The following is a 16,941-nucleotide window of genomic DNA, read 5'->3' as shown; positions in this document are numbered from 1 at the left end:
TTATCTATTGTCGGCCTCAGGGTCCAGAATGGGTGGGCTCTGTTTTTTGGTGGGCCTGGCATAATTAGGGCAAACAGCAGAGTTAAAGGGGATGTCTGTTAGGATTACTAAGTGAGAACTGAGGTTTTCTGGACAATTAGAAGGTGAGAACTCAGGTTGACTTGATAGAGGGGGCAAGCTCATTGGCTGGGGTGGTTCTTCCCAGAAGCCCTTGCATTATCCCACGCCCATTCTCTGGGAGGATAAAAAGAGACAGCACTGGGCCCAGAGAGCAGATCGGCCTGGAGAAGGATAAGAGCTGGAGGAGATTCAGAGCCAGGATTCAAGAAGGAAGACTTTGCATTACATCTGGCTTGACGGGGCTCTCTGCAGGAAGGGAAGTCACTTCTAAGGACAAGAGTTAACAGCAACTGCCTGGAGACAACGGTTCACTACAGGAAGAAGAATCTGTCTGAGAGATTTGAGTAGACACAGCAGATCTCTTCCCAGAGAGCGATCCAGCAGCTTCTGGAGACGACAGCTCGTTACAATTGGCGTCCACACGTGGGGCAAGGACTTTTGCTTATCCTGACAAGAGGAGCTAGACCAGACCTTCGCAATTTGGCGCCCGAACAGGGACAGACACAGTCCTGATTCCAGTGGAAAAGCTTCTGATCTAGATCTCAGTCTCTCTGACCCAGAACCGTGAGTAACGAGGAAACTTTGTTAAAGATTAAGTGAGCGTGCTAATAGATAAATAAGGAACTTAACTTGTTAAGGGCTAAACCAGGAATCTCTTATAGTGAAATGGGGCAAACACCTTCTGTTCAAGGAAAATGTTTAGAGAGCATCATCAAGGTTATGAAAAGCCAAGGATTGATTATAATTTTAGAGGAGATTAGTGAACTTTTAAGAACTGTGAAGGTTATATGTCCTTCTTTTTCTCTGGAAGAAGAATTGGATCCAGATGAATGGGAATTAGTAGGAAAGCAATTAGGTGAACACTACAATTCCAGGCCAAACTCAATTTCCAAAGATACAATTCATATATACAATGTAATCCAATTGGCTTTAAACAATGTTATTCTAAAGGAAGAGATGAAGGAGCAAAATGGGGAAGTGTCAACTAAACTAGGTGAAAAGGATGAATCAGATAACAATGAAGTTAAGTACAATTCTGAGCAACAGCAACAGGAGCACCTCCCATCTCCTCCCTCAATTAACCCTTCAGGGGTGGAGCAAGAAGGAGGAGAGGAAGAGGCAGAAACACAAACAGAATTGCCTGTGAAGCAGCCTAAGCCTATGACAAGATTAGAAAAAGCATTGATTAAAGCTAAGAGAGAAGGACAGGATATAAGTGATTTTATACATGCATATCCTGTGATTGAAAATATTGACTCTGTAGGTCAAAAAAGGAGAAGATATGCACCTTTAGATTTGAATAAAATTAAAGATTTGAAAAAAGGTTGTACCCTTTATGGGGCTACATCAGCTTATGTTAAAATGTTACTAGATGGTTTGTCTTATGAAGTCCTAACCCCAAATGATTGGAAATCCATAGCAAGGATATGCCTGGAACCTGGAGAAAATTTATTATGGCTTTCGGAATTTCATGAATTATGTAAAATTCAAGTCAGATGCAATTTGGAAATAGGAGTTAACACACAATTCACTTTTGAGCACTTGGCTGGTGAAGGTCGGTATGGAGAGAATTCAGAACAGACTGATTATACCATGACAATATATGAACAAATTGCTAAGGCTGCAATAAAAGCTTGGGGTGTCCTTCCTGGACAGAAAGATCGTGGAGAGGCTTTCACTAAAATACAGCAAGGTCCCAATGAACCTTTTGCAGATTTTGTGGGACGTTTGCAAACTGCTGTCAAAAGAACTATTGGAGAAAATTCAGCTACAGAAATAATGACCAGACATCTGGCTAAGGAAAATGCCAATGAGATTTGCAAAAGAATTATATGGGGATTAGACAAAGATGCTCCTTTAGAGGAGATCATAAGACGCTGTGCTACAGTGGGAACAAATGCTTTTTACACCCGGACAATGATGAACGTGGAAAGACAGGGTCCCTCCTGGCAAGGGACTTCTAGAGAAACTCGGAGATGTTTTCAATGTGGAAAAATTGGGCATCTAAGAGCTCAGTGTAGGTATGGAGATACAGTGAGAAGACAGGGTGAGAGAAGACCTAAAACCCCATGTCCAAAATGCAACAGAGGACTCCATTGGGCATCAGAGTGTAAGCTAATTCAGGGAAATAGGATGAGGGGCCCAGATCCAGGGCCCCAGGCAAAAAAGACTTGGGGCATGATGGCAGCTGATGTTACACCTAAAGAGCCTTTAGAAGGTCAGGACTCTGATTTGATCAACCAGCAGAAAAGTAATCACATGGTAGAAAGGGATTACCTGATAAGTGAGCCAAAAGGCAATCAGATTGCAAAAATGGATTACACTTGGGGAGAATACAGGCCTTTTAAACCAACAGGGCTATGTCCAGTGCAAACAATTCCAATGTAATTGCCAGATGATGAGAAGAGATTTAGAAAGTGGTAAATAGAAGGTAATTAGATAGGTTAACTGCCTGGGGGAGAGGGTTTGCTTGTATTTCTTCAGCAGGAGAAGGAATCAGATGGGTGCCAACGAGTCATATTCGCCTTATCCATCAGAGAGAGACAGAAAAAGAGAAAGACCTCAAAATAAAGGAGAAGATCTAAGAAACATCTGACACTGAAAGAGCATGGATAATAAGAAGACTGTTAAAGAACTTTAAAACCAGCAGGAATCATTGGACTTCCTCACACAAGATGAGACTAATGGACAATGGACTTATGGACATTTATAAATTTTCAATTTATGATTATGTTATATACTTCTAGCATGTGTTACGTTACTATGTTACTATGTGCTTATGTAATTTATGTAATTATCTGTAATACTTCCCATATTGATGGATTTATGTTTCAAGGTCATTTATGTAATTATCTGTAATACTTCCCATATTGATGGATTTATGTTTCAAGGTCATGACTGTCCTATGTTCTAAATCAAAAGAAAGGGGGAGATGTTAGGATTACTAAGTGAGAACTGAGGTTTTCTGGACAATTAGAAGGTGAGAACTCAGGTTGACTTGATAGAGGGGGCAAGCTCATTGGCTGGGGTGGTTCTTCCCAGAAGCCCTTGCATTATCCCACGCCCATTCTCTGGGAGGATAAAAAGAGACAGCACTGGGCCCAGAGAGCAGATCGGCCTGGAGAAGGATAAGAGCTGGAGGAGATTCAGAGCCAGGATTCAAGAAGGAAGACTTTGCATTACATCTGGCTTGACGGGGCTCTCTGCAGGAAGGGAAGTCACTTCTAAGGACAAGAGTTAACAGCAACTGCCTGGAGACAACGGTTCACTACAGGAAGAAGAATCTGTCTGAGAGATTTGAGTAGACACAGCAGATCTCTTCCCAGAGAGCGATCCAGCAGCTTCTAGAGACGACAGCTCGTTACAGATGTCCATTCATATGGAAGTAGACAAGACCTCATCTTCAATGAAGTCACTCATGTCAAATAAGGGAACATCCAGGAGCTCCCTTCCTCTGCTACCTCACTAGCATGGTCAGCTTGCCACTGAACGCATCAGGTCTTCAGTCTTTGGAGACTAGGTGAGACTCCCCAGTTGTCCTGGCTTTATTTGTCTCATACACAAGCTTTATCTTTTGCAGAAATGTGAATATCTCCTGATGAAAATGTATTGCTGCAGAGAAAGTATGCTCTTTGCTACAGATCCACGTAATGTAAGTAACAGTGATTCAAATAATATTCTTCCCAGAACAGAAAGAATACCTCGTAGCCAAATAATGTTGCCAAATATGTAGCCCAAAGTGCTGATACCTTAGGTACCTTGGATTCACCTGCTTTTCGTGTGGGGCTGGACTTCCTGATTGTTTCACCAGATGGAAGCAGCCGCTATGTGGGAACTGAGGATCTTTCCATGTTTTTGTCAACAGTTTACGGCGTATTCCAAATGTGTCAGAGAACCCATGTGGCTGGACCTGATAAAGAAGCGGCTCAGTGAAGGGACCTATAATACAGTGCAGGGGTTTGTCCTGGATATGCGCCTGATTTTTAACAACTGCAAGAAATTTAACAAGGTGAGTAGCACTGCCTGCTTCCTCATGCCCTGGCCTCCTAACCCTGGCTCTAGACCCTGACTTCTCTTTACTGCCTCTCCCTTCACTTTTTCTCATCTTCTTTCTCTGCTATCTGTTCGGACCACTCGGTGTCTGACTTGACACCATATTCTGTGCCCTCGTCCTTGTTGCCTGGCTGCCCGCCTCCTGGCCCACTGCTCACCTCACCTGGGTAGGAAGCATCCACTGTGATTCCAATAAACTTCACCATCCTTTACTAAAGCTCCCATGGATACAAGGGGCTGGTCTCCCATCTTATTCCCATTTGGCGCCCTGGTGGGGACTGCCTGCTCTGGATGATTCTTTTCACTCCCAAAGCCAAACTTCTCTAAGTTCCTTGATTTCTGGATACTTCTTCCTAGACATCTCCTTCCCAGGCTAATCTTCTTCCCCTCCCCATTTCAAGTCCAGTGTTGAGGTCTGGCTGGTCCTCTGACCTGGACTACTGAGGGAGATAGAAAATTACTCTCTGGAACTGAACTATGTACAGGAAGCTATAGGCCTGGATAGCCATGGTCGTTGGAGGATCTTGGACAGTGAACCACAAACATGTCATGGCCAGGAGCCTCAAAACTCTTGTCCCTTTCTCCAGGAGGGAAGAGCGAGTATTCTCTGTGAGCCTGGAGGTCCACAGAATCTTACTTATGTTAATTATTGTCATTAGGCTCATCCCTGAAGACAGAGGGAGGAAAAAATCTAACTTGTCTAGCAAAATTCTGGATTTCTTCCACAGTAGATACAAGTGCTAGGAAATCCATCCAGACCACAGTATTTATTTATGTTATGATAGAATAGAAAGGAATGATGGGTAAAAACAACCACACACACACACAAAAAAAAAAAAAAAAACAAAGGTCACCAATTTGGGGTTTGCTGCCTATACCTACCAATTCTCTAGCCAGTTACCATAGAACTCAGCACATCACTTGCTTCCTCCTCATTTTCTCACCACTCCCACATTCATTTGTAGAACCCATATAGGACCACAAATCACAGTTTAAGAAGCTTTGATCTAAATGGTGAGGTGGCACAATTGATAGACCATGGTGTGGGAGTCTGAAAAACCCAAACTGAAATTCTACCTCAGCTACCTCTGTGTGACCCTGGGCAAGTCACTTACCCTCTGCCTGCCTCCATTTCCCATCTATAAATTAGAAATGATAATTTTTATCTCCCATGATTGTTGTAATGGCCAAATCATATAATATTTGCAAAGTGCTATGTAAACATTAGCTCTTATTTTCTTTCAGGACAACCAGTTTGGTCATCTGGGAGCAAAGATGAAGGAAAAGTTTGAGAAGGATTTCAAAGAAATCTTTGAGATTGAGGAATAATACTAAACGGATCAACAAATCTTTTTATGACTCTCCATTAGTTATGAGCCAATCTACCACCATGTGCTGCTTCCTCCTTGGCTTGGATTACAAGATTCTGACCCATCAGTCGTCAGCTCAACTGAAACTCTAGAAGTCTTCTCTTTCTATTTCAATTTGGACTTTTCTGGCTGGTCAGGTTTCTTTGACATGCTCAATATTGCCGTTGAAATGAATTGCCAGGGCAGCTAGGTGGCGCAGTGGATAGAGCACCAGCCTTGAATTCAGGAGGACCTGAGTTCAAATCTGGTCTCAGACACTTAACACTTCCTAGCTGTGTGACCCTGGGCAAGTCCCTTAACCCCAATTGCCTCAGCAAAAAAAAAAAAAAAAAAAAAAAAGAAAGAAATGAATTGCCATTTGTCTAACAAAGTTTACAGCAGAGAATGCTTTTTTGTTACACTCCTAAAACATCCAAAATAATTCCATGTGGGCCCATTGGTCTGAGATTGCTGCTTTCATCCATCCATCCATTTATTCAGTCATTCATACACCAATGACTTATTTACAAGAGACTAGGAATGACTGTTGTCTGGAAGGGACCTGACAGACCATTTTAGCACTGTGCTCCCCCCCTCTCCCATTTTATATATGAAGAAATGTTGGGAGGGCAGAGCCAAGATGGCGGAGAGGACACAGGCTTCATTCTGAGCTCCCTTCTACTCTCGCTTACTAATTACCTATTTCAGCCTCAGAAATAGTGCTTGACTGGTAGAATCCACGAATATTGGGAGTACAACAAATTACCAGCAGAAGATAATCTGGAAGATCACTCTAAAAGGTCTGTCCTGATCAGGCTGGAGGAGGCCAGCACAGGCCAGGAGGCAGAACACTGCTTCCCTTCTAATCTTGTCTGCATTCGTTTTGTTTGTACAAAAGCTTTTTAACTTGATATTGTAATATTCTCTTTGGTTTTCTTGGGGTCTCTTTGTTTTAGTTCAGTAATCACCACAAGTACAGACAGGTGTTAAAGTCCAAATCCTTTATTATCTCATTCAAAGTCTTGTCTCCTTGCAATTTGGCTAGTTTTCTTGGAGTCCTGTCTCTCTCCTTGGTTTCAAGAGCTTGAGCTCCTGTCGCCCGTCCTTTGCTATCTCTGCCTCTGCCAGCTTCTTCTCTGTGGTTCTCAGTCCTACTTATATGCTCCACACTGAATATACACCAATCATTATATCATGAGGAAACCATTATTTGTTGTAGGATTAAATCAATGCTAATCTAGATTTAACCATTGTCTCCTCTCAATTCCACTTAGTACCTTGTTTCAAGTTCTGGCCTATAACATCATCTGCTTTCTTTTGTTTTTAGAACACAGGTGTTCATGACTTCCCTGACTTGTCAAGGAGGTGAGAACCCCAAAAAAGGAGGTGATCAGCCTTCCCTGATTCCTCAAAAAGGGGAGAAAACACCATAAAAGGAGGTGATTACACCCTCCCTGACGTCTTAGGAAGGGAGATAAAAACACCAAAGGAAATGGGAAATCAAATCAAATTAGTGATTAGGGAGGTATTACACATTATTACATAAATTACATAAGCACAAAGTAACACAGGCTAGTAGTGATGTGACAAATAACATGAATCAACATGAGGAATTATACATGTCCATTGTTAGGATTCTCGCAGATGTTATGAGCCAGAACTTGAGACAAGGTAATGTGCTTAGTTCACACCTTTAAAGGAGTTTATACTTTTAAAGGAGCTCACTCATTAGTTCTGTAAGAAGTTCCCACAAGCCCATTATCTGGGAGAATTTAAGGAGCCAGGATTCAGGAAGGAGAGGTGATTGAGATTCTACAGCGGTGCTGGCTGGGGACACTTGTTCAAGAGCAGATTCACAAGTCTAAAGGAAAAACCTGCTCATGGACTTCCTGGAGATTCACTACTAGGATTGACTTCTAGGAAACCCACAATCCCACACTCTTGGAGGCAGAGTCTGATTCATTTCCATGTCGCGGTGGCTGGAGGCTTTGGATTCAGAGGGAGCTAGAGACTGAAGCTGGCTGGAGACATTCTGACAGGAAAAGATTCAAGATTTTGAAGGACACAATATAGGATCTGGACTTTAACTCCTGGCTGCATTTTGGGATTATTGAACTGAACTGAAAGGAAGGCTGCCTCCAGAAGCTCCCCAAGAAACCTGCCCCCAAGAAAATGATTTACAATTTAGAGACAACAGGACTTTACATTTTGGAGCCCAACGTGGAGCAAGGACTTTTGTTTATCCTGACTCTGGCTGATTCTGAGCCCTTCAGGGAGCTAGTCCGGACTTTACAATCCATAAGTCCTAGCAATAGTCCAAAATGAATTTATTGTCCAGTATTTCATGTGCCAAGAATCCAATGATTCCTGCAAGTTTTGAAGTCCTGAAATAGTCTCATCAACAATTTTTCATCTCAGGAAATCCAATGATTCCTGCTAGTTTTAAAGTTCTGTAACAGTCTCATTATCAGTTATGCTCTTTCAACCATTTGCCTGCCTTGTGAAGCAAATTCAGCTGCTGCCTCTCTACAATTGGCAGCAGTCTGGTAAATCAAGTCTTTCTATCTCAGACTGTTCTATCTAACCTTGTTAGATTTGGGTTTTTGCTGTTGTTGTTCTAGATCTTGGTCAAATTACAGACTATTGAACCTCTTCTGAGAAATGGATTGGCCTATCTGAAGCTTTGGTAGCTATCAGCACACCACCCCCACCCCCTGCATGGATTGAGAGTCTTCACCCATATCTCAGCCTGAAGAAACTTAGATTGAGACCATCACCCCTACTCTTGATGTAATTTGGACTGATATGGGGGAAATGGGAAAGTGGTTGGTGAATTATTAGTAAAATTACAACTGTATTACTGTGTGTTTAAGATTTGGGATGGAAATTATCAAATTGTGTAACTCTTGCTGTTATGGATGTATAGGAACTTTACATGTGATGGCTATTTGATGCTTTAACTTTGAAACCCCTTATTTTGTTGGAGTTGCCCTGGCAGACTCAATGTTTGGGACTTTTTTTTTTAAAAGACAACCAGAAATCAGGCACGTTGGCACTTGGCAGTCTTCAGGCCTGTAACTCCAGTTTCTTAACTGGTATCTCAGAATTGTCAAAGGATGTTTCAGACCTCTAAAAGTTCAGAGTTTGCCTGCCTTGATGGTCTAACTATGCATACTCTCATAGCTCTGCTCAGGAACCTGTATCCTAGTGGCAGTCCTGTCTGTTCCTTTATGTAGGGACAAATGGAGCTACTACAAGCCTTACCCTTCTCCCCTGGAGTGGGGTGCCCCTCCGAATGGGCAGCACAACTGCCTCGAGCTCTGCTACTCCCTATATAAGCAGAGGCTGAGTTAAGTGCACAAATGACTGCAGGCCACCTAACATAGTGAACTGTCCATCTCAAACTGGATTCTCTGGCTGAAATGATGCTCCATCTGTCATGCTGCAACAGACAGCCTTTGTACTGCTGTTGACTCTGGGGTTGTCAGGGAGAGACTTGCCCTTACCATATAAATCCTTATATTTTTCTACTTCTATTTTGGTTTATTTGCCTCAATAGAGTTGGTCAACATTATGGCTCTGGGACCTTCCAGTTATCTAGGGGAAGGCAATTCAATGATTTGAACTCTTGTGCCATAGTTCCCTTAATGGTCCTGTCCTAGTTTCCCTAAATGGCACTGCCTTAGTTTCCCTGAGTTGTTCTGCCTCATTTCCCGTTTGCAAACCCCTCTCCTGTTCCTTAGGACTAATATAACTTAGGCCTAGTTACTTGTACATGTGCTAACTCCTGATATGGGGGAGCTCAATGAAACTTATGGGCAACCAACCCTCTTATGGGTTTCAAGATCCTCCTGGCCCGGCTGATGGCCAAGGCTGGTGGTGCCCGTCAGAAGGACGCGTTATTCTTCCAAAAGCCTTGAACTATTCTTTGTTTCAGAACTGCACTCTCTAACTCACTTAGAGGGGACTCATTTAAATGATCCACTTTGCTGTTTCTTTGTCTTGCCTGGAAAGAAATCCCTCACTGAGAGTGCTGCCCGTTGATTTCCGACCTGTGCCAGGGTGAACACTACCCATCCCCCCATCCTGCGTCTGTGCGGACTCACACCTGGCAAACACTGGGAAGTCAATTTCACAGACATGGAAATCCAGGTTCAAGGACATTTTCTTTTGCTTTTTGTTGATACCTTCTCAGGTTGGCCGGAAGCCTTTCCTGTAAAATCTGAATCTGCTTTGGTTGTGGCCAAGATACTTTTGACTGAGATTATTCCTTGGTTCAGACTCCCTTTCTCCCTCGGGTCTGACAATGGCCCAGTTTTTTTTCTGATGTTGTTCAGTCCCTGGCACAGGCCCTCAGATTCAAGGGCATCTGCAGTGTGCCTATGGACCACAGTTTGAGTCAGGTAGTAGCCATGAACAGGACACTTAAGGAGCACATTTTTGAGCTCCATTGGGAGCTGGCGAGACCTGAGTAGGAGCCTATTCGGTGCTCCACCCCCATTCTTCCCTGCATGGGGCAGGACAGCTTTTATGATGTTGCTAATGATTCCCTTTTCAAGTCCCTACAGGCTCTCCAGGACACCTGGGCAGCAGTCAGAGATCTCTATCGCACCTCTGCCCAGCCTCCCCCACCCCGCGTGCTGGACCGAACCTCTAACCGGGTGATTGGATCCTGACCAGAACATTTCCTCGTGGCTCTTCATTGGAACCCCGTGGGACCGACCCTTGTCAGGTCATCCTCTCCAATCCCTCAGCAGTGAAGGTGGCGGATCATAAAGCATGGATCCATTGTTCGCATGTGAGGCCTTGCCCTGGTCCTCACCTGCACGACTGACTCAGGAAGATGGTGTTTTCGTGCCTTATCCCCCTTTATGGTCTGATCCTCCCTCTTCCCCCACCCTATTGGGGAAGCCCAGCAGCTATTCTCCCCATAGATATGTGTGGACCCTAATAAGAACTACTGGGAGAGAGGTGACGGCCCAGAATGAGACTTTCGGGCAGCCATGGTTCTACCTGGACCTATACCAACTCTTGGGAAGCTCTTGAAATTCCCCTCCCTCCCACTGACATTGTTGTACAGCACTCATGGAAAATGGTCCTTCCAAGTAAAGGGAAGGGAGTGTGGGAACACGGCCCTCCCTTCATATCCCCCAAGGATGTGGGTCCTTGAGCATGGAGAAAGGATTGGGGAAAACCCAGTACTGTATGTGCCCGGTGGATGGACTAAGTGTCAGGGGTCGGGCCAGTACCACTGTGGATCATGGGGCTGTAAGACCTCAGCAGATTGGCTCTCTGAGGGAGGTCAGGACTCCTACATTAAGGTACATAGGTTAACACCACCACAACAGTGTCAGAATCCCCTTGCAGTCACAATGAGAGGATGGTACAATGAGGCCTGGGGATTGGGAAGACCTGGGGTATCAGGTTTTATGCGGCAGGAAGAGATTTTGGAGCCCTGCTCACATTCCAAAGAATAATCCTCCTGAGGGAAAACATTCCCATAGGATAGTTATTCATCCCCCTGGTTTTCCTGAGACCATTGGCGACCACTTCTCATCTGGGAGGGGAAACCACGACACTTGTCCCCACACCCCCTCAGTCTCCACTCCCTGGAGGACCACTGTCTCCCTATGACACCTTTATGTCAGCCCTTGATGGAATACACCGGCTGATACACCTGACCAGCTCCACCCTCGCCACAGCTGCTGGCTCTGCCTGGACCCGGTCCCCCCTCACTTTGTGGGCATAGGCTTAGATGCCACCTGGGGGAAGAGGCCCACTCCATCGGGAATCTTTCACTCTGGGCCCAGAACCTGCCCCCAGAGTGCACCGCCCACATTTCCAGGTTAATTTGGAAGGGGTGGAGGGTGAGGCAGGTGCATCAAATCAGAAGGTTACAATGTGGAGTACTCTGGTACAGAAAGCACTGGGTAGTGGTTCCCGAGGTTCCCTCATATAAAAATACTGTAAACTTTCTAATATGGGCCCTGGCAGGGTCCTATTTTTGCATGTACCATGGGATTAACCCCTTGTATCAGTGGATTCCCTTTAGCTTGGAAGAATTCCCTGAGCTTTGTTTACTTGTGTAAGTGCTCCCTCAGGTTTATCTTACTCTGAGGAAAGGGCTGAAGAACATTTTGGTCTGTTAGATAGGGCAAAGAGGACTGCTACTACTCTTGTCCCCCTTCTGGTGGGACTAGGACTAGCAGGGTCCATGGCTGTTGGGACCGCTGCCCTGATCCATGGTGACAGCCAGCTGTTAGCTGGACCATGGTGGTCCAGGATTTAAAGCATCTGGAAGATCACATATCCTTCTTGGAGAACTCCCTAAACTTTTTGGCAGAAGTGGTCCTACAGAATCGTCGGGGCCTAGATTTACTCTAAACTTAAGCAAGGAGGGGTATGTATGGCCCTTGGAGAAGCTTGCTGTTTCTATGCTAACAACTCTGGGGTATTTTCATTTTTAAGACTAACAATTTGATTTTCCTCTTTCCTTTTTTAAATCAGATTTACTAAGGGTTTATCTATTTTGTTGGTTTTCTCATAGAACCAACTCTTAGTTTTATTAATTAATTCAATAGTTTTTTAACTTTCAATTTTATTAATCTCTCCTTTTATTTTTAGAATTTCAAGTTTAGTGTTTGATTGGGGGTTTTTAATTTGCTATTTTTCTAGCTTTTTTAGTTGCAAGCCTAATTCAGTGGTTTTCTCTTTCTCTATTTTATGCAAGTAGGCATCTAGAGATATAAAATTTCCCTTTGTTACCGCTTTGGCTTCATCCCACACATTTTGGATTGACGTGTCATTATTGTCATTCTCTTTGGTGAAATTATTAATTGTGTCTAAGATTTGCTGTTTCACCTAATCATTTTTTAGTATGAGATTTATTTTCCAATTACTTTTTGGTCTATTTTCCCCTGGTTTTTTATTGAATGTAATTTTCATTGCATTGTGATTTGAAAAGGAGACTATTTCTGCCTTACTGCATTTGAGTTTGAGGTTTTTATGTCCTAATATATGGTCAATTTTTGTATAGGTTGCATGAACTTCCAGAAAGAAAATGTACTCCTTTCTGTCTCCATTTAGTTTTCTCCAAAGATCTATCATACCTAAATTTTCTAGTATTCTATTTGCCTCTTTAACTTCTTATTTATTTTGTGGTTTGATTTATCTAGTTCTGAGAGAGCAAGGTTGAGATCTCCCACTATTATAATTTTGCTGTCTATTTCTTCTGGCAGCTCTGTTAATTTCGCCTTTAGGAAGTTAGATGCTACACCACTTGGTACATATATGTTTAGTATTGATATTGCTTCATTATCAATGCTACACTTTAAGAAGATACGGTTTTCTTCCCTATCTCTTTTAATTAGATCAATTTTTGCTTTTGCTTGATCTGAGATGCGGAGGGCTACCCCTGCTTATTTTTACTTCACCTGAAGCATAGTAGGTTCTGCTCCAGCCTTTTACCGTTACTCTGTATGTATCTCCCTTTACCTGGATTGTTTCTGTCCATCTCTGTGCATCATGTACCCTGGAAAATAAATGCCAACTTGGAGATTTGAAGGAAGCATGCCCACAGGAAGGGCCTACTCTCCAGGAAGGAGCCAGGGAAAGAGGGCACAGCCCCTAGATGGTCTGTTCTATACCAGGCAAAAGAAAATGCGATTATGTGGTTTATCTATAGGGTGACTCCCAAAGTTCATGGAGTCTTTGTAAAGTGCTTAATACAATGCCTGGCACCTAGGAGGAGTTTAATAAATGCTTATTTCCTTCTTCCTCTTTCTATATCTTGTGGATTTTTTTAGTATATAAATTATTTCTTTAAAAAATAAAATAATTGTGGAAATATGTATAAAATAGTTACACATATTTAACATATATTGGATTACTTGCCATCCAGGGGAGAGGATGGGAGAGGGAGAGAAAAATTTGCAAGGGCAAATGGCAAATGTTATTCATGGATATGCTGTATGTGTGTATATTTATAGCTGAAATGCATATGTTTAATATATATTCGGTTATTTGCAAAGAGAGAAAAAATTGGAATATAAGATTTTGCCAAAGGTAAAGGGTGAAAACTACCTGTGTATATATTTTGAAAATAAAATAAATAAATACAGGAGTTCTCTCGCACTCTGCCTCCCCACACAATCAGGGCAATAATATTGAATTTAACATACATTTCTACCATGTTTAACATATATTGGATTACTTGTCATCTGGGGGAGGGGATGGGGGAAGGGAAGGAACAATTGGAACACAAGGTTTTGCAAGGGTTTATGTTGAAAAATTATCTATGCATATGTTTGAGAACAAAAAGCTTTAATAAAAAAAAAAAATCAGGGCAAATTTGCCTTGGAGCAAATTCAAATTTTGAGTAGCAGCCTAGCCCCAGCAAGGGCATTTACCTGGACAAGAACTGCAGCAGATGAAATGCTGTACTATTGAAAATTAATACAGTCTAAGCCTCTTTTTTTAAAAAATGGAGAAACAGGCCCAGAGAAGGGACTTTCCCAAGATCTCAGAGGGAGCAAAGGTCAGACCCCAATCTGGAAAGTGAAGCTAGGAAATCAAGAGGGTTGTGGAGGCAACCAGATCACTCCAAGATAGGGACTGTGAGTTCATATCCACACAACAAGGTAACAGGAGGATTGGATCAATGAGGGCCAAAGCCTTATGATTAGGAATAAAAATAGGACAGCAGGGAGGATCTTCACCTTTTTTTATTATTAATTTTATAATTATAACTTTTTTTGGACAGTACATATGCATGGGTAATTTTTTACAACTTTATCCCTTGCACTCACTTCTGTTCCAAATTTTCCCTCCTTCCCTCCACCCCCTCCCCTAGATGGCAGGCAGTCTCATACATGATAAATGTGCTATGGTATATCCTAGATACAATATATGTGTGCAGAACCGAATTTTTTGCTGCACAAGAAGAATTGGATTCAGGGACCTTCACCTTTTTCAGGGGAGTGCCTCCCTCCACTAACATCCTCCTCTGCCACAAATTATCTGGGCAACCTGGGTCTCACTAGCTGCTCAAGTCTCCATTCTCTCTGTGAAATGCATTTTGTACCTGCCCCTTCCTCTTTCCTAAAGGGAGGTCCAAATTCATTTGATTCCTTACCAAACTCTGGAACAAAATTGGGGGAAAACTGACATCCACCACATGATGGGAGAAAGTCGGCTTCATCTGGGTCCTTGTCGTATGAACATTTCTGTCTTCCACAGCACAAATATTATTCTTGCCATGTGTGTTTTGGCAGCAAACATCCTACTTTGCTGGAAAACTTTTCTGCCTTCTTTCCCTATAAAAGAAAACAGTTTAATCATCAATAAAGTATGAGTAAGAGAAACAAATGTTCAAAAGAGAAAAAAATTGGAACTCAAAATCTTACAAAAATGAATGTGGAAAAACATCTTTACATGTAATTGGAAAAGTAATATATTATTAAAATAAATAATAGAATAGAATAAATAGTTGTATGTTTTTTTAAAGACACAGATGTTCTTTCCTCATTCCCTTCAGTTGACTTTTGACACATCAGTGAAATATTCAATTAATATTTATTAAGCACTTACTGTATGTATGTTAGGAAAGAGAATATGCATTTATATAGCACTAAGTGTGAGGCATTGTGCTAAGCACTTTCACAGATATCTAATTTGATATGCCAGGCACCATGCTAAGGCCTTCTAAGAGCTTATTGCCTAATAGAAGAGGAAACACGCAAAAAACTCTATCAATAAGATGTTAAGTAATATAAAGTGGAGGTCATTTCAGAGGAGAGACAGTAAGACTAAAAGGCAGAGGATCAGGAAGAAAAACAAGTATTTTGCCCCATCTTCCCAACTCCCCCAGACATGTGTAGACTGCACCAGACCGAATTTTGATGGGGAAACCCAAGGGGAAAAAAAGGATTCCAGTTCTCCAGCTCAAATCAGCAGAGAGAGAGGGAGAGAGAGAAAGAGGGGAGAGAGAGAGAGAGAGAGAGAGAGAGAGAGAGAGAGAGAGAGAGAGAGAGAGAGAGACAGAGAGACAGAGAGAGACAGAGAGAAAGAGAGAGAGAGAGACAGAGAGACAGAGAGAGAGACAGAGAGAGAGAGACAGAGAGAGAGAGAAAGAGGAGAGAGAGAGAGAGAGAGACAGAGAGAGAGACAGAGAGAGAGACAGAGACAGAGAGAGACAGAGAGAAAGAGAGAGAGAGACAGAGAGACAGAGAGAGAGAGAGAGAGAGACAGAGAGAGAGAGAAAGAGGAGAGAGAGAGAGAGAGAGAGAGAGAGAGAGAGAGAGAGAGAGAGAGAGAGAGAGAGAGAGAGAGAGAGAGAGAGAGAGAGCTGTAAACCCCGGTGATGGAGCCTCATCAATAGAATGACACAGGGAGCACGTCAGGACCCTGGAAAGAGAACCCATATCAGGACCCCTAGAGGTTGTGAAGGAAGCAGGAACAGATGCTATGTGGTAAACTTTGTAATTCACTAAGAATAGATGCCATGTGGCAACTTTGTTGTCCACTAGCCCAGAACAGGTGGCACATGGCAACTTTGTTGTCCACTAGCCAGTTCTAGGTTATAAATTCAGATCAGACAAACAAGAGTGAGGAGCCACAGCAGGAATCAAGTTATGGAATCATAGTAGCACTAGTATCACTCAGACCTCAGGAAGAAAGAGAGATCTTGGTTCTAGTTTGTGGCCTAGTTTGAAGATTGCAAAGGAGGAACTAGCACAGGAATCCCAGGACAAAGGGGAGAATCTAGGTCTGCAATTGTGAAGCAACTGAACTCCCCAGCTGGCTGATGAGAGCTGAGTACAGCAGCAACTTATTATTGCTCAGACCCAAACCCAGGTCAGGAATGTGCTGATCTCAGACTAGAGGATGGTGATCAGACTTTACCCTGAATTAGATTGCTCTAGAAGTGCTAAAAGCCCAGAGGTCTCCAGCCTGAGTTAGCCTTATGATTCCTGAATAACACAACACTCGATATTCTCAAGAAAATAGCACTAGGACCAGCCCAAAATTTTCCTTCAGAAGTATACAGAAAATACCCCTCAAATCAAGTTCAAACTCCTGAATTTGATTGGAAGAATGAGTAAACAAAAAGAAAAAATCGCACCATAAAAAGCTATTACTGTGACAAGAATATTCAAGTGTAATCCCAGAAGAGGATGACAACAAAATACCCTTAAGTTTAGTTTCAAGGAAAACACAGCTAGAATTTCTGAAAGAGTCATCTACTTGGAGATGATGATTGAGACCACAGGAATCAATGAGACCCGTACATGAAAATATGGGGAGCTAAAGCACTATGAAGTGAACAGAACCAGGAGAACAATTTATATAATGAAAACAATATGGTAAAAATAAATAAAGATTTGGAACTCTGATCAGCACAATGACCAATCACAGTTCC

General features: G+C 42.6%; 1 protein-coding gene across 11 annotated transcripts in view; it reads left to right on the top strand.

The window, feature by feature from the left end:
* LOC141541773 (uncharacterized) overlaps positions 1-5,891 on the top strand; it is a 74,497-nt gene extending 68,606 nt beyond the window's left edge. For 7 of the 11 annotated variants that reach the window (XM_074266220.1, XM_074266219.1, XM_074266214.1 and 4 more), the window contains 3 exons: positions 3,701-3,772; positions 3,986-4,129; positions 5,419-5,891. In XM_074266220.1, the coding sequence (XP_074122321.1) occupies positions 3,701-3,772; positions 3,986-4,129; positions 5,419-5,502 (300 nt within the window). In that variant the 3' untranslated portion in view covers positions 5,503-5,891. The remainder of the gene's footprint in view (positions 1-3,700; positions 3,773-3,985; positions 4,130-5,418) is intronic. The other 4 variants (XM_074266215.1, XM_074266216.1, XM_074266212.1 and 1 more) reach the window with 1 other exon arrangement.
* The last annotated feature ends 11,050 nt before the right edge of the window (positions 5,892-16,941 follow it).

Source organism: Sminthopsis crassicaudata, chromosome 4 (assembly GCF_048593235.1).
Source record: "Sminthopsis crassicaudata isolate SCR6 chromosome 4, ASM4859323v1, whole genome shotgun sequence".
Classification (NCBI taxonomy): Eukaryota; Metazoa; Chordata; class Mammalia; order Dasyuromorphia; family Dasyuridae; genus Sminthopsis; species Sminthopsis crassicaudata.
Note: the sequence above shows the minus strand (reverse complement) of the source record. Positions and strands in the feature narration are given on the sequence as shown.